General features: G+C 32.2%; 2 protein-coding genes across 4 annotated transcripts in view; one reads left to right on the top strand and one right to left on the bottom strand.

Moving 5' to 3' along the window:
• The window catches only part of LPCAT (lysophosphatidylcholine acyltransferase), a 21,962-nt gene extending 11,258 nt beyond the window's left edge, over positions 1–10,704 (top strand). Inside the window, exons 3-12 of one of the 2 annotated variants that reach the window (XM_017901607.1) lie at positions 1–143; positions 3,693–3,910; positions 7,996–8,108; positions 8,664–8,818; positions 8,916–9,053; positions 9,254–9,379; positions 9,480–9,627; positions 9,845–9,943; positions 10,022–10,166; positions 10,252–10,704. In XM_017901607.1, the coding sequence (XP_017757096.1) occupies positions 1–143; positions 3,693–3,910; positions 7,996–8,108; positions 8,664–8,818; positions 8,916–9,053; positions 9,254–9,379; positions 9,480–9,627; positions 9,845–9,943; positions 10,022–10,166; positions 10,252–10,337 (1,371 nt within the window). In that variant the 3' untranslated portion in view covers positions 10,338–10,704. Of the gene's footprint in view, positions 144–3,692; positions 3,911–6,527; positions 6,743–7,995; positions 8,109–8,663; positions 8,819–8,915; positions 9,054–9,253; positions 9,380–9,479; positions 9,628–9,844; positions 9,944–10,021; positions 10,167–10,251 lie in introns of both variants that reach the window. The other variant, XM_017901608.1, reaches the window with a different exon arrangement.
• A 1,951-nt stretch (positions 10,705–12,655) lies between these two features.
• On the bottom strand, positions 12,656–18,013 carry LOC108548590 (lisH domain and HEAT repeat-containing protein KIAA1468 homolog). Of its 2 annotated transcripts, none has more exons than XM_017901613.1 (16): positions 17,779–18,013; positions 17,308–17,508; positions 16,636–16,794; positions 16,206–16,558; positions 16,020–16,133; positions 15,695–15,939; positions 15,306–15,616; positions 14,947–15,233; positions 14,539–14,866; positions 14,320–14,455; positions 14,110–14,233; positions 13,771–14,041; positions 13,545–13,680; positions 13,218–13,417; positions 12,883–13,144; positions 12,656–12,803 (listed from the first exon to the last, which is right to left on the bottom strand). In XM_017901613.1, exons 1-16 carry the CDS (start codon positions 17,828–17,830, stop codon positions 12,656–12,658), a joined length of 3,327 nt encoding a protein of 1,108 aa, XP_017757102.1. In that variant the 5' UTR covers positions 17,831–18,013. The 2 variants fall into 2 exon arrangements, with proteins under 2 accessions (XP_017757102.1, XP_017757101.1); XM_017901612.1 differs by having other exon boundaries at positions 14,302–14,455.
• Between the last annotated feature and the right edge of the window lie 413 nt (positions 18,014–18,426).

Below are 18,426 nucleotides of genomic sequence, written 5' to 3' on the forward strand. Positions count from 1 at the left end.
GCATTCCTGACGGTAGCTCTTCTACCATTCAGACTGGCTGCAATTACGGCTCTGGTGATCATGGCCTGGCTCCTGGCCTGTCTTGGTCTCCTTGGATTGTCCGAAGAAGACCTTCGTCGTGCACCTCTGAAAGGGTGGAGACGGTAAAATACACGAAACTGCCATTACCCTCCAGTTCCTTACGTTTTTGTTGCCTGTGTTTTCTCTCCTGCGTTTCCCATAGTTAACCATCCGATCTGAACGTTTTATTCGAGTTTTATCTCATTATTTCCACGCGATGATCACGCTTGTAGCTTACATCTTTGTGCACGCGAAATTGTAAACTTCCGCTTGCTTCTTCGTGTGCTTTCTGAGATCAATGTATGCTTCACGCTGTTAATTACGCTTGCATATATTAGTCGATCGTATCGACCGTACGTACCGTTTTTTACCTTGGTACTCGTAAGTTATTCGTTAACGATTTAAACTTTCGTTTACCTTGTACTTATTAATTAAATTACATCCGCGATGAAACACCGGGCAGTGTGACATTGTTTAAGAAGTAGGGAAAAGTAGGCGTTCGAGGTGTTTATGGTTCGGAGAAGAAATTGGCAGCAGTAATCGTATGCTTTCGATTGTATGCAAAGCTACGTAGGATATCAGCAATTTTAATGGAAAAGATTCTAATCACGAGTCATGATAGAATAACGAAAATTATTTATCTCCAGGTTTAAAGAAAGTTTCGAACGATAAATTTTATTCCTATGGAGTAAATCAAATTTAATAGCTCGATTTCATTTAACTCCGCGTGTTCCCTGTTTGTTTATACGTAGAGGAATTTTTCACCATGCGCTACTTCCAGTTGAAAACAGGACACGAGGTGGTAATAACAAAATTAGATTGTGCGGCAAACAAACGTCGAGATGCGAGTTGAAAATAAAGAGCGTGGTTAGAGCTAGTTTTAAGCGTCATAAAAGCGATTAATTTACGATCGGGATGGCGGGTGAAACGCCAATAAAAGAACAGTAAAATCACGGAGTTTCGCTGGATTTTGAAGAAAAACCTAATTATACCGCAGTTCTTTCGACCTGCAACACAAACGTGAACGTTTTTGCGAAAGTTGCTGTTATTCCCGATTCGGATGCTAAGCCTACTCCATAATTGCTGGTGGCTGAAGACGGTGGCACAGGCGCGGTCCTAGCGAGGACCGGCCGCCATTGCCGAGACGAAATAATGAGGATAAATTGCGGACATCCTTTGAAAAATTTTATTTCACGGTCGCACACTTGAAACGATTGAAGATGCCCAGTGGGGAGAGAGCGTGAATGACCGCGGCGAGGAAACGGCCGAGGATACGGATAAAAAGAATAAGTAACGGGAGAAAGTACACGTCGGATAAGTAGTTCGCGTCTACTTCGTGAGCTTCGAATCGAAGGAATCCACTAGAACGCTTCCCCGCTGTCTTTTTTCCGATCGTATGTCACCATTTCAATCGTTGCACGACATTTAATCGCAACAAGTGCCGCGTTTGCACTTCGCCACAATCACGCTACCAACGATACCTCCGATGCCTTTAATCTTTGTAATTTCTATACACCGAAACGAGCCAACATCGCGCGGAAAGCATCGAGTTTCTGGGTCTACCTTTAAATCGCGTTCGAATATTCATATTACGCTTCTGCTATTACTATTTCTTTCCGATAAATCGGACTGTGAAAAATTTCCAGAATTTTTTCCGCTAACGAAGTATCTTAGAAAATTGTATTTAATTATTTACTTTAATTATTTATCGACTGCGTTGCTTCTTTCGTCCTTTGGTTTGTTCTTTTTATTGTTGTTTATAATTGAAGAGGAAATAACGATTACAATTGCGGTTAAGTTTGGAATCCAATTCGATGAAGGAATAACGATATTTTCTAATGTTCTTCTGATTATTTTGAATTTTTCTATTTGACAAATATTCCGATTACCGATGGGAAAGATTGCAATAGAAACACGTATTTCTCTTAGTTGTAATGCAATCTCGAGGAAGTTATTTGTTTGGATTTCTATCTGGAGAAGAAGTGTGTCACGAAACTTTCGTTAATACTTTCACACGTGGACATTGTTTAGAATATTAAAGCCTCGTGTAAGGACAAGTTGCAAGGAGAAATGTTATCGGCAAAAGTTCGTTTGCATGCAAGCGATATAGCTTTTTGCATAATACAATGATTTATACTAGTTGCTATTCTACTTTTTACTTCTGGCATTAGATAGTCTGCATTTATTATTAACTGGAAATGCAAAGCTCCATGCACGATGTAGATGTAGAATATTGATTTTATGTTTTACACATTTTTATATATAGCATACGATGCGGATTATTAATCCCTTTAAATCCTTTACACAAAAGAACATACATATTCGTCGATACTAATTAATTAAAAGTCAGAGGTATATAACTCTCAGATTGAATTTAGTATAATTGAAATAAAAAAAGAAAGATGAAAGGTTAATATGTGTATTAAATATTCGATGGAAATGAAAAATATTAAATTTTTGTCGTATTTGTAATTTATATATCACGTATAGAATCTTTTCTAATAATTATGTCTCATATTTTATCGATAATTACTTTTCGTATTTATTTTAAATTTAAATTTATATAGTGTTTTGAAAAATACTTAGAGTCGGTGGTAAAATCAGCCATAAAATAAATTAGCGAGAGAAATACCTCGATAAATATTTTCCTTTGAATCACACACATGGAAACAAACGTACTTTCCTTGGCAGCTTTCTTTATTCATGAATAATGATCAATAAAAACGATTCCTTACATGTAACAACGTCACTATCTAGTTCTAGATAAATAATTTAGCAATAGCACAGACTTTGGATTCCCAGTAACAATAGTTTTCTGTCTCGAAGGTAATATCTCTGTGTTATAACCATTAAAAACACACACAAAACGTTTCTTTCTTTGCATCGTGTTTGTATTATATTGCGTAGAAATTAGTAAACGAGCAATTTAACGTGTACGTTGTATATGGTAGTACTATTTTTCGTCGAGCATCAAAATTAGTTTAGAACATCTTCCTCTGTACTCTAGATGGACTTCTCTGTGCATGTCTAGCAAAATGAATGTTTCATGTATTTGAAGTTTTATACTGCATTCTTACGCATCGCAAAATATCAAAAGAATATGAAATATGCACACTTGGAAAAATATTCACAGCTTCATTTCCACATTAATTTAATCATCTATTAGAGACAGGTACACGAAACTTAATTATTCGACACAGTGGAATCTCGATTACCACAAAAGAAAAATTCAAAAAGCCAACGTAAAGAAGAATATCGAATCAGCTGAACGGTTATCAATCAGCTGTTACCTATCAGATCTCACAGATATTCGATCCATAAAGATTGCACATTATTCAGTTTAATTTCGTGGAGAAGGAATGTAAACACGAAGTATCATCAAATAAAATTAGCACAAAATATACATTATAGTAAACGAGATGCTACTGATTTTGTAGTTACGTTAAATATCATGCATCGCGAAGCATAGATAACACGATGTAGAAAGTAGTAGAGTTGCTTGTGAACAATTACATACATACATACATACATACATATACAATAAATGAATATGTCTTTTAAATATGCTTGATACATAAAAACAAAAAAAAGAAAAAAAAACAAGAAGAAAAAACAAAAATTGGAAATAACAGAGATATGCGAATCGTGATCTGCTGGATGATGCGAGCATTGTTCATCTGCGGAGGATTTCACCATCTGAAGGTCAAAGGTCGTAAAGCAGAGACAAAGGTTGCTCCTGTGTTAGCCCTAGCTCCGCATTCAAGCTTCTTCGATGCACTTCCGGTTGTTTATCTTGGCGGGCCGAGCATCGTCGCCAAGGCAGAGATCGGACGTATTCCTTTTCTTGGAAGTATGTAGGTCTCCAACTTTTGCTCTGTCAAGCCACACCACAGTCGTTGTTCCATCTCGTGGAATTACTTCCTTTTCTTTGCGATTATTCATATCAGAGGATCGTACCTCGAAACTGAAATGAGCGAAAAGACATTTGTTTCGTAATTTTATTACCTGTTTCGCGATTTATTGCTATTTGCCTTGAATAATTACGTGTCAAACATTGCGACAAGTTGAAAGACTAAAAGCAGCTATAATGTGCACCATTTGAATGGGAAAATGCCTTTGCCTTTTTTCTCGTTTTTCTGTTTTTGCTTTGGGAGTAAAAGCGGTACTAATGCGCGTGGTACAAGAAAGCCGGGGAATTTGCATAAAAAGTAAAAGAAAGACTATTGCCATTCGATTGTTGTGGGAAATGTGACACGATGGAACACGACTTTTTATAAATTTCACTATAGATACCCTAGTTTTATTCCTATCGAGCTGAATCTTTCACTACGGACATACATATGTTCCCTTATTTTATATTTTTACTTCTCGAAAGTTCATAAATCGAAAATTTTCACATTAGCAATCAAAATTTTGTATTAAATAATAATATAAAAATCGCGATTATGTCAGTCTTCGATTCTATTATTAAAACAATTTTATAGTTGTACGTATTAAAACATTTTACAATTGCATTATTCTTCAGATTTTTCGAAATATGTAACTTCATTACCATAATGAATACGTGCATAAGTAGTGACACGGAAAAAAGCCATATCGACTGAAGATTATGAAACCGTGTACATATGTATATATACTTTGCAGCTGCGTAAAAAAAAGAAAAGGAGAAATACATAGAATAGGCTAACAGAAAAATGTACATATGTGGTGAATGGGAACATCTATACTAACAAAATGTGGAATAATGGGCATACCTACGCTATTAACTAACACTATTTAATGTTCTGGAGCACAGTTGAAGTGCATTATTTTCCATCACGAGTTACACAACGAGAAATTCTCATTGTTATACTTTTAATGCTTGAGGATGCTACCACCAATCGCTTCGTACACATGGTGTCTTACGCAAATAGGATAACCTATATCTTTAAAACAATAAAGATAAATTAAAATAAAATTGCAAGACCACGATTGTAAATGAAATAATAGAAAATGTATCATATCACGAGAATGCAATTGCAATTTCTTTTCTGAACAAATCCACGTACTTCAACCACATCATTCCTCTTCTACAAATAGGTACTCACGTATTATATAAAATACACGAAGTTAACCCCAAAAGATATTTCGTCCTATGTCGTTTCATTTGGCTCCACGATATTTTCTCCTGTATTTAATCGTTTTAAAGATACAGCTTCTTCCAGTTGCGTGGAACATCCCATATTCGTTCTCCTGTTCTCCATTTTTCGAACCTTTTTAATTCCATTTTTCTTCCTTTCATTTCACGCTTTAAAATAATCACGGGACTCCGATATAATATATAATCATCCTTCACGATGCGACATGGAAGTTTATCCTACTCCTATTAATTTATAAAAAGAATATTTTATCGAAGTTCATCTTACAAAGCATATGCATGGAAATCGTCGATATTACTCGTAGAGTAACGAACTCACGGCTGCTGTATACTTTCTCGTTACAATGTCACGTGGCTCTGCTGTAGCAGAAAGTTTCACTGTTGTGCAAATACACAGATGGCGGAGTTTTCTCCTGTACTGGCCGGGTATGTTTCTATGCGCTCGGGAAGAAATAGTTCGTGGCGTTCTTAACTTCGTAAACAGTATTACCTTGGTTGACGCATAACGCTATACACATCATACATTATCGAAAAATGTGACGCGATACTCGTGAAATTGCATTAATGAAATAAACTTTCATTTATTCTATAAATTATCGCGGGTTGACTTTCATTTTTCGGTTATCATCGTTTCTTAACGAGGATAACCTTACATTGGTACAGTGTTCGAGACGTTAATTGATGTTAATTAACCGCATCAACGAAGCTGTAAACCATTTCCGTAGAATGTGCAACCGGGAGTTCGAGCGAACGAGTATGCCATAATTTATGCGATTTTTCGAGCACTGGGGAAAAAGAGACGAGAATTTTCAGTCGTGTAATTCGTCGCTAGTATTACTCGAGATTTTCCTAGTAAGCCACGTTTCCTTAGAAAGTCGATTCAAAGAAAAGATGAAAGGAACGTGACTAGTGGGAGCTTCAAGCTTTGCGGATCGCAAAATTCGTATAAATTGCAAAATGTATGTAATTCCTTTTCCGTAAGAGTGTCTCTATAAATCATTTAATTCCATTTGTGACAAATACAAATCGTGCAACTCGTGTAAGAATGCTTATATTTTCTATCAGAGAACATCGAAAGGGTTAAATGCTGTTCGATGTGAAATTGCCTTAGAATAATTCGCTCCGTTCGAGCGATCGATCGATAATCGAACGACGACAGATATCGAGGTTATGTATTCACTTGGGAAGATAAGCAAAGATTTGCGCGCGTTCAAAGCGACGGAACGATCTGTTTTAGAGTCTTAAGACGAAAGAAATAGAACGCGAGAAATTGCGGAATGCAATTAATGTAATTGGGATATGTTAACCACGCTCGATTGAAACCCTGCAGCAAAATAGTGCCCTGGCTGTGCTTTATGGGCCGACTGACTTACCAAGCAGGAGGAATGAGAATCATTGTGCGTGGCAGACAGGCGACGAGGGCGGAAGCACCGATCTTAGTGGTCGCACCCCATTCGACCTTCATGGATGGCGGGATTGTCTACATAACTGGCTTCCCTTCGATCATCGTAAGACGAGAATCAGGGCTGAACCCGTTCATCGGAAGTATGTGCCAATTATTGAAACGATTTTACGCTCACTTTCCGTGATTAACCAACCAAACACTCGATAAATGATAGGCTAGTCGTGCTGTCGCTACTCTGCCCTAATGACCACGGTTACTCGGTAAATCAAGTAGATGGAGTAACCGTAAATAGTCAAATGTACAGCTTAGTGATTATCAGAGATTCTCAAACGTAAATTGGGTTTGTATAATGGCTCTATAGATAGAATTTTAAATTCATTTTTTCCGAGTAAAATGTAATCGATAAGTTTATAAGGGATTGGTATAGATATTTATTTCTTGATTTATAGGGATTTAAACGATACAAAATGGTTTCAACCATTGAATTAGTTGTTTAATTATTTAATCCACGAGGGGCTGTTCTCGTTATTTCTTAAAGTAATGTAATTTACACTCGGAAACCTCTATTGTCTTTAATTGGAAAATCGTGAACTCCGATTTTTACTCAAAAGGATGCCCAAGTATTTTAATCAAAAATCTTTCATTCCGACATGTAGTATTAAGGAATATAATAGTATAAAATTTTATAATATAAATATCTTTGGATTATAATTTGTAACAACTTCAACGCATATTGAGAAGAGATATCGTGTAATAAGCTAATGATTATTTGTATAGCGAACCTTCGTATGTACTTTTTATTAACACTAGATTTATGGAACCCGTCAGTTTGACGGAAGGGTTGCTCCAATTATACGATGGTAACAGATTTAGTTAACTTATATTAAAACTGTTAATATAATATATAATTGTTTTTAAATTAAACTAATCGTTAAAAAGAAAGGCACATGGTTTCCTTTACCTGTCAATGTGACAGGTGCCCTTAGAAATAGGTATACAGATTGCGTCCGTAAACCTAGTGTTAATTGAAGGGAATTTCAAATTTAGTCAATAAATTTGGCTATAATTAATTTTTTAAAGATCGTCCCATTCACCACAATATGTATATCGAAAGTGCTTTTTGCCAAAACCAATTTTTAGAGCTTGTCTAAGAATATAATTTTTTCGTTGATAGCATATATTTCTAAACTGTGAGAAGTATATTTACAAGTGTCAAAAAGGATTTTTAAAAATATCTACAAAAAATACAGAGAAGATAATATATATAATGCATAAAGTTGTCAAACTAAAATTGACGACAGCATATATAAATTTCATGAAAAAAGCTGATTACGCATAAGAGTTCTTCATTTCCGTTTGTTATATTATGCATTTTTCTATGATGCGCTCACAGAACTTATCAACTATACACAACCAGTCTATGTTTGGAGGGAAGATCCGAATTCACGACAAAATACGATCAAGGAAATTATCGAAAGGGCTACTTCGAAAGAGGATTGGCCACAGGTACCGTTAACAAAGAAACATTTTAATATGAACAAAAATATATCGAGAATTTAATATATTAAATAATTAAAAGAGAGAAAAGGAAGGAACAATCTGCTCTTCGATATTATGAATTTTCTATTTGCGAATTATATCGCTTACGAATTATACATATTTAATAAAAATCGTATTTTAGTAATATGTAAGTATAATGAAATAATCGTTAAATTGCTAATTACCGTTCATTCCACGATCCAGACAAACTTCTTGAAACATAATTCTTAGTTTTATAAAATTTAATTGCAACTTAATTATTGGTTGCAAAAATAAAAATTTGTCATATTTAAAATGAGTAATAATACCAATTAATTGTAACATATCCTGTAACAAATAACAAGTCAATATTTCGCTTTATTAGTTTCAATATTTTTTAATTGAGATTTGTTATAAAAATAACACCTTTAAAAATATACAATTTTCTTGATTTATTCAACTTATTGCAAACAAAGGTAAAAATTTTGTGTTTAAGTACTTATTATAAAACATTTAAATTAAAATAATGGTTTCCTTCGACAGGTGATGATTTTCCCTGAAGGTACTTGTACAAATCGATCGTGCCTCATTACTTTCAAATCAGGTGCATTTTATCCTGGTGTTCCTGTACAGCCTGTCTGCATCAGATATCCTAATAAATTGGATACCGTAACGTGGACCTGGGAGGGTCCTGGAGCGTAAGCGTTATATTGTTAATTTTTATCTTCTTTTTTCTCTTCCTTTTTCCTAGCTAAAAGAAAAGCTCCCAATATTAAGTAAAAATTGTAATTTCAGATTAAAGTTACTTTGGCTCACATTAACACAACTCAATAGTAGTTGTGAAATTGAGTTCCTCCCCGTCTACAAACCAAGTGAAGCTGAGAAAACAGATCCTAAGCTCTATGCAAATAACGTGCGACGTCTTATGGCAGAGTGAGTATATTTTATTAAAGAAGATAGGTGTTCAAAATTTTTAGAAACGATTTAACTTATCCACTTGACTTATGTATAATATCCATTGCTATAAGTGTAACGATATATATCAAATAACAGAAGGAAAAATAATAGAAATGATACTGTTACGTTTTAGGTAAATAATTTGGTTTAAAAATAGAATTTTATTTATCTTTTAGGGCATTACAAATTCCCGTGTCAGATTATACGTATGACGATTGCCGAATTATTAGCAAAGCTCATCAGTTACATATACCACGAGCATCCACCATAGTAGAAGCCCACAAACTTCGTAACAAACTTGGGTATGTAGTTACAATTAATAAAATTCGTATAAAAAAAGTAAGAGCACAATAATAAATGTTATAATAGTTGAATTATACGGAATCTTTTATTTGTCTGTAGTTTAGTATCTGCGAAAACGGAAGAAGAGTTAATTCAGAAGAAAAAAGAAAGATTTAACGAAGAAATTAATTTGCATGAATTTGCGCAAATCCTCAGAATAGATGAGAAAGAGCCTACTACCCAACAACTCTTCCGAATACACGATAGGGTTTGTATCATTTAATATTTTCACTTATACTTACAAAATAGCCATGTTTGTTTTGTAATTCTAATAAGTTGGTTTATAAGATTTTCATAGAAATACTTGATAGATATACAAAGTACATGAATTATACAATTGTAATATGTTCTCACAGTAAACATAAATAATATACTTCTTGATAATAATGAATAATTTATCATTATTAACGCTACAACTATTTCAGCAAGGAAAGGGTAAAATAGATTTAGAAGAATATTTATTCACTGTATTAGCCACAACGAACGCAATCTCGGAGCTAGACAAAATCGAAACAGCATTTGAAGTAAGTACTAATAAAATACAGATTACAAAATCTGTAAAATATTTACCTGTTATTAAAATATTATATCATGATTGACAGGTGTGCGGTACAAAATCATTATCATATATTAACAAAATGGAATTAAGGAAAGCTTTAAAGCTGTCATTAAATATGCCTGCAGAAGAATCTGATAAAATCTTTCAAAATGCAAAAATCGATTTTGCTGATACGACAGTAAATTTTGGTAAGTTTTATTTAAAAAGAAGTTTTTATATTGAATTTGATAAGATTAATTATTTTTTCTTCCTCCTGTGATTCTGTTTAACCAGAATTTGTAATAGCTGCATTAGCAGCAAGAACAGAATACTCTCATATATTCATTGGAAATCCTGAGGCAAAAAAAAAAAATATTTGAGAGTATTTCATTAACTCGTTCCATGCTCATCGAAGGTACAGAACGCACCGTGTCTGTAGCAGGCCACTACTCAACCAGACATGTGTTAGTCCTGTATAAGTTTGTTCCATTCTTGCTGATATTACTACCCTCTCAACGAATAGATAGCCATTTTTATTTAGTATTATTATCGTTGACGAAGCAAGAAATGTCGTCTTCGTGAGAACAAAGGAAATGAAATACGGAACGAGAAGAGTGCATAGCAGTTACTAAAAAGTCATGCCCAGCGAATCGTTGTCTCTGGTGTTTGTGTAGCGCGGATACGTTTCTTCGATAAATAAGCAAACTTTTCATACGAACGAAGTCAATTTTTGAAAGAAACGTTAAAGTCCGGAATAAAAGAGAAAATAAGAAAAACAGATAATATGTATTTATTATTTAACTTGAATTCTAATGAGTTTTCTTTTATTCATTACGATTTAATTTACGAAAACTGAAATTTTTTATAACTGTTCTTCTAATACGAGATTTCATAGTGCAAACATATGAATATATTTATAAGAACACAAAAAGGAATAGAGATGGTAGTTGATCTTTAATTTATTTATTACCAAGTTCATACGCATACGATAGTTGTGATATAATTTTTGTTTCGTTCAAATAACAAGGCATACTGAAAGAGAAATAGCGTGTATTTTCATTCACAGATACACTCATATCGTTGTTACTTGCGTGGAGCTTACCGTAAAACTTTCCTCCCCTTCGAAGTATCACATTGAAATTCAAAGTCATGTAAATAGTATATTACACCGAAGGTTTCTTAGACGTAAGCGTACACAGGTTCTCTTCCCCGCGTAAAAATTGCGAACCATGGCGGGACAAATTGTTTATGCAAAGTAAAGTTAGTTTTAGACTTATTACCTAGATTGCTCAGGGTACCGATTAAATAATTTGAGGGCTATTGAATGTTTCGCGCGTTGTATTATAATAACGCGTGTATGGCCAACTAATGGTGAGTCACGGAATCATACAAACGTAACCAGAGTTTCTAATATGTCTAAGAAAACCGAACATGTTTAGGACAATGCATTTAGAATAAATATACTATAAAATTTATTCTTTGCACAGTAATAATACAAGCTACAGTATTTAATATTTAATAAACGTAAATACATATTCGTGTATACACGTGTATATACATATATGTATGTAAAATAATGATACATTGGTCATGAAAAGCAAAGAAAATTATTGATCATTGTACATACACACATATATACATATATACGTATACGTGGATTATATACATGTACTGTGTATCAACATATATGTATATACGGGAAATGTAATTGTATATATATATAGATACAATAAAATATTCTTACAAGATATGATCTATTTTAAATAAATTTGATTAACTTTTTTCATTTGTTTATAGCGAAGAAAACAGCATTGCCAATTTATATTTATATGATTGATTTAAGTACAAATATACACGTACGTTAATTGTAATAGATCTATGGTATCACACAAAATTCTTAGTCGTGATAAAAATAAAGATTAATTTGCTTCATAATATCAAACAGTAATACAAAATGAAATTGCCTTTACAGACATTCAACGCTTAATAATCACAACCGATTTCTCGAACAGTTAATGTACCTATAATTACGTTTCTATAATTTAAAATATAGCAAATATTCTTAAAGTTTTACTTTTAAATTCGTAGTCGTATTATGGCAGGATATATTTGAAATTTTTTTTTAAGTAAGAGCACGTTAATGTTATACAATACATAAGCTATCTACATTAGTAAGTGCTGAGATTCATTTTAATAAATATATCGTAATTTCACAAAATATAAAATAACAACCTACAATAACACTTCACTTATTTTAATACTTCAAAAAAAGTAATTATATAAAGCGTTATAATTGTCTTCCTAATTAATGTTATACTTAATTGTGCAATTAAAAATCGAAATTAATATACTACTGACTTTTGTTCTGTATTAATTTGATCTTCATCTTCAGAAGAATTAAATTTCGCAATTTAAAATTACATCTTAAAAGGCACACCATTATAGCGATGTTCAATAATATTCGTCTTCAAACTTATATTATATCCTGATTATAACGAGTAATATTTATATAACATTACATTCTGATTCGTATAAATTTTGTGCATTACTTGTACCATTAATCGTACAATACAATAACATATGTTAAGTACAACAAATGTTATAAACAAACAATATTTGAAAACAAAAAAAGAATATAAAATTTTGAAAAGGATAAAAAGTGATATTTCTCTATAAATATTAATAAAAAAAAAGGATCTTATTTCTTCCGAAAAATACTAGACATACTTGGTGAACTAGTTTTGTGTTGAAATATTTTGCTCACTCTTTGTCTCATGTCTTCTACACCTTGCCCCACATTTACCGTGGCCATTGATAATGAGAGACCAGAACTCATTGATAAAGATCTGAAAAAACAACAATAAATAAGCCACTGCAATATTATTTCTGAAATAAATAGTATATATTAGTGAGTTATATATTTACCTCTCCATTGGTTTTGAAAGATCTTGTCGTGATTCTGCTTCTCGTAAAAGTGATCGAACAGCTTCCTTCTGTTGAGGTAAATATTGATTAACCAACTGCTCAAGGTACTTCAGTCCTGGTAATAACACCCCAGAAACACACTGATTACTCAGTGGACAATAAACCAAAACAGAATATGCTTCGACTAAAGCAGTAACGAGCTCGACCTTACGACCTTGATGTAACGCTGCTGAAGTTATTCCCATTAATTGGGTAGCTATAACTATACAAAACTAAGAATGTCAATTTCATGTATTTTCAAATATTTGGAAACGTAAATATGAATAAAAATTTACCATCTTCTATATAATTTTGGGGACAATTAGGAGCAATGAATGCTAACGTTGAGACGAATGGAAGTGCTAAAGTAGGCGGAATACCTTGAGGTTCTTTAGCAATGGTTTCTAAAGTTAAACGTGCTTTATCACGCATCTCTCTTACTTTACATTCCGTTATTAAATGACCTAGGGAAGGAATTGTAGCAGACCGAACAGTTCTAAAAGTAAAGAACGAGCATATTAAGCATGTCTGTTTCAAAATAGATAACTGAATTTGTTGAATTTCTAAATGTAAGTAAAATTCGCTAATATAAAATAGATAACATATTTACAAAGATATCTTACATATCAGGATCACTAACGAGCGTTACAATTGCAGGAACTACCTTAGCACTTGCTAATCGATCGGAAACGTGAGCTATTACGCAACCAAATAATGTTGCGGTTGCACATCTTACGATGGGTCTTTGATGTACTACCCCTATAAAAAATGAAAGGAAAACATAACTTGATTACTAAATTTCTAATTAAAAAAGAAAAAATTTCTACTAAAACTATCGATGAAACTAACCATCCCATAAACCACTAAGGACATATTCTTGCATATGTTCTTGAGCGCATAACATAATGATTGCAATTTGTAAACTAGTAATACTGGTGCCACTCATAGATAAAGCAACAAGGAACTGTTTTAAGGACTTAGAAACATCTATACCATTTAAAGTCGATAGTATAATTAAATATGTCGGAATTAACGTTAAACTCATATTTTTTTTATCTGTTGCCAAAGTCGTTAATTGTTGCTCGAGTTCAGTTACTTCAGATGCAATTATTGGCTGAATCTAAAAGGTAAGAGATTGTTGATTATTTATAACATAACATTTAAATGTAATTGAAATATCAAATTTACCCGTGTTTGCGTAATATATCGCCCAAAACCCGAACATAAAGAATGAATGTACGTTAGAAGAGCATTCAAAATAGTCTCTTGTACGATATCGATAGATTTGACCATTTCCAAAATGTCCAACACTCTGAAAGTGTTAAACATAAATATATAAAAGTATTGATTAAAAGCTTATAAGGAAAAAAAATGAGATACAATTTATTTGTAAACCACTCTAATTCTGGCCATGAATCATTCTCCCATGTATTTGCAAAAAACGTATTAAGAAGAGCTCCTATATCTACGTCACCGTCATAAAATACTTTCGGATTAACGATATTGGAATGACACAGATTCAGGAACACATCGGCTGCATAACAAAGCATAAGTAAAATATAATACAGTATAATTATTTTAAAATTATGTACTGATACAAATTTATGATGTACGTACGTAAATCAGATGATATTCCATCCTCAATGTAAGTTCTAACCGAATCGGTGTCTGCTATGCAAATAACCATATGTGGGAGTAAATATTGTAACACCGCAATTGATGATACTATTCTTCCTTTGTCTATATGATCTTTATTAGGTGAGTGCTGAGAATATCCAGATTTTAAATGACCCTTTACTTTGGATATTATACGTGGTAATAGATGTGTTTGCAATCTTTTAAGAGAAAGTGCCCACTGAGCTAAGATTGGTAAAAGTGTAGAAGATGCGACTTCAACAACGATAGATGACGTATCATAAAGGGCCGTTAATGCTAATTCTTCACACTGAAAAGATATATATTATCAATATAATGTACATAAATTTTTTGATTAAATACTAAATAACTTTCTTTTTCATGTAATACCTGAAAATATTTATCAGGATCATCCATTAAAGCTATCAGCAATGCAAGACTCCTCACTACACTAGCTCTAACTGTAGGATCTTTATCTTCAAGTAACATTTGCTGGAGCATAGAGAGCATTAAAGAATTTCTTATGCCAACTGACATGTAAGGAGCTAACACAGAACAGCATTCAACAGCCAATAACCTTTTCTCAGGATACTTATGCTGACTTTGTTCCCAACAAATGGTCAATATTTCTTCTCCTTCCATTGGTTCGTTTTCAAGTTTTGCCATAGCAATGAAACCTAGTATTAAAATGAATAAATAAAAACTAATTTTACTTAAAAAATTATATATTCATGATAATTTGTATTAACCAGCTAGAATTAATTGTCTTTCATCTTCTTGAGGTCTCTTCTTTAGATTGAATAACAACTGTAATAATTTTTCTCTCTCTGCAGAATCATCATGAAGTCGAATTGCACTTAATATTAACGGTATTATTTCCTCGCGTTTGTTTAAAATAACATTGGGTATAATGCGAGGTAACGTTTGTGCTAAAATTTGAACAAGAGTATCGCGTGTCACTCCATTTTTAAAAGCATCTTCCGCCGCAGAAATTACAGGGCTTGGAACATTTACTAAACAATGTGCTATTACTTCCATCTTAAATTTCAATGGTAAATGTCTGAAAATATTTATTTTTTTTTTTATAAAAATATTTTTATAATAATATCATATATATTATTTTCAATAAATAACATACCTAGATGGCGGATTTGGAAGGATAGATGATCCTTCGGTAACATCCACCCTAGGTAACTGAATTCTAGTCCATTCTTTATCTCCAGGATCTGTTTCACCAAGACTAACAACAACAGAAACGCTGTCATCTTCATCAACTTCCTGAGTTAGTGTCGATGTATCACGAGCTGGTGTTTCAAGAAGTTCAAACTTATCCGGAGTAGTAGAGTTCGAATTTATCGTTTGTATCGTTCCGCTACTAGCTTGCTATTTAAAGAAGATATCACTTACAAATAAAACAATAACAATTTTTTAAACGTTTATTTATGCATGAATTTAGTTTATACCTTGATTGGATTCTGAGTTAAATTTTCATTAGTGGTAGCAATGATCTGTTGCAAATCCAATTTTTCCTGTTCTAATATTGCAGCCTGTTGTTTAAGTTCCTCTACTTTTTTTACCTAATTTTGAAGAAATCATTGTAATCAAAATCAAAATATAATGCTTCATATAGATAGGTTTTTCAAACAAACCATTTCTTTAAATTCATCCTTTTCTGTTTCTGCTTCTGATTCTAATTCATAAAAATCTGTTTGCACACCAACACTCACAGAAGGTGATTTATCATATCCATTTGCTCTCATATATTCTCTATAAATTTGTAACAATTCTGCTGGCTTTGGAATATTTAATCCTACATCCTGCCAATCTTCGAAATCTTGATTCTCATTTTCATCACTAAATGTGATTGATGTTAATTTGTAAGAACTAGCTAACAAATATTCATTAACAAGAAAATTTATAGCTCTTTGTTCATGGGGTTTTATAGGAGGTTCACTAACTAAATGTTTATCAGAGCACTTATCAGGTGTAGTTCCTTCTGACTCTAAAATGTATAAATAAATACTAGTTTATATACTATGATTGTAATTGTCAAATTATAATAGTTAACATGAAAAAAACCTGTTACTACAGTGAGATTTGCACGAAGAGCAGAAATGCTTTCCCTTGCTTTTCTTAGTTCAAATTCTAAAATTGCTACTCTTTCATCAACACCTGCACCATCCTCTGAATATCTTGTCATATCAAGCGAGTCTAAAGTAGCCTGACTAGAAGACCTAGCTAATGAATTAAAATTCACTTTAAAGTGTATAATATATAAATAAATAATATGTTGACTGCCATAAATATGATAACTGGTAACAGATTTGTTAGTGATATCATAAATGTCATATATGATCAGTAATGTTAAGATTAATTAAAACATTTAAATTGAACAGATAATCATATTTCTAAAACATTTACGCATATAGCACTAAAGTGCTAAATACCATAAAGTACTTTAATAAATTTGCTAATTTACTTTCAAGTAAAAATATTGTAACTTTGGGGAAAATAAAATTCATCTGGTAATTAATATAAATAAAACAAGGTTCAATATCTCATCGCTTATTTCTAATTTTTTTCAGATTAATCATTTTGGAATAAATAGATAATTATGACATCATAAATATAGCACTAAAAACTTATCTTAACATTACATTTTTGTGTTGACTTTTTATTAATTTTTTATTCAGTTTAATTGTTAATAAATTTCTATAATAAAACAATTAACTTCCATAACATTGTACATACGCATAGGAGTGTATGGTTCTGGCTTAATACTTTGACTCTCAAAGTGATTTGGATTTGAAAAAAACTCTCTTAAAATAGGTAATTCTTTTCCAGCTTCGCATAATTCTGCGTGTAATTCCAAGGCCGTTAATAAAAGCTTTTCGTTTAAGAGTTTAGTAGCGATTTCCTCGTAAGATATCGTTGTTTTGTTAATTACACATCCTAAAATAATAAGTAAATATCCAATATTAAAGCATTTTCATGAGAAAAACATTATACTATTAAAAATAAATATGCGAGAATTTTTCTCCGACTTATCGATGACGTGTATACATTCTGTGAGCACCAATGACACATTTCGACTTGTTAAAAGTCCATTTTTATATTCAAGTTTTGATTTTGTATAATAAACAAATATTGTTTATAAGAAATATAAAGTGTAAGGATATTTTTTAACAAAATTCATTATTGGGAAATAGTTATAATTATTACCTTTATTGTCTGTAGACAGAGGATCTCTAACCTCTTGTACAGCACCAGCCATAGCTTTCACTTTGTTCGAACGTTAACAGAGAATAACATGTCCATCTAGGTTGATGAATAAAATAGTAACCCACTCAAGCGCGTGTCATGCTTTCATTAATTTAATTAAGTATATTAATAGAAATCACTTGATTCTACGTAACATAGAACATCATTTACGATGACAACAAAGCCATGTTACCCTCCGTGATGTCAGTAAACTAGCGCCTTTGAACTGGCAACTATGAATACGTCAATTCTTAAAAATCTATCGTAAGAATGTATATTACCGTTTGTAAACCAAAAATGAATACGAATTAATGTAATTAATATTACATTATTAAATTTAATTATGTCAAATTATTGCTTAAGCACCTAAATAATGCATAATTAACACTTGTTAATAGATAAAATTAAACATATTTAGTTTTGTAAAAGTTCTGTATTATAGGGTATCATTGTGAAACATAAAATGTAATTTTTTCAAAAATATTGAAATAACTTGTAAAGTTTAAAGGTTCCAATTTCATGCTACATCGAATAATATATAAGGTATAAATTTTTCAACATACACATGTACTTCAAAAACATAGTTCTTTATCTTTTTCAGTACAAGTT

Source organism: Eufriesea mexicana, unplaced genomic scaffold (genome assembly GCF_001483705.2).
Source record: "Eufriesea mexicana isolate 0111107269 unplaced genomic scaffold, ASM148370v2 scaffold1741, whole genome shotgun sequence".
Lineage (NCBI taxonomy): Eukaryota > Metazoa > Arthropoda > Insecta > Hymenoptera > Apidae > Eufriesea > Eufriesea mexicana.

Coding starts and splice junctions, on each gene's coding strand:
- LOC108548590 (XM_017901612.1), bottom strand. CDS start 17,830: ATGGCTGGTGCTGTACAAGAGGTTAGAGATCCTCTGTCTACAGACAAT. Junction 15,940..16,019: donor TAACTCAGAATCCAATCAAG/GTATAAACTAAA, acceptor TTCTTTAAATAG/CAAGCTAGTAGCGGAACGAT. Junction 14,867..14,946: donor ATCCTGATAAATATTTTCAG/GTATTACATGAA, acceptor ATATCTTTTCAG/TGTGAAGAATTAGCATTAAC.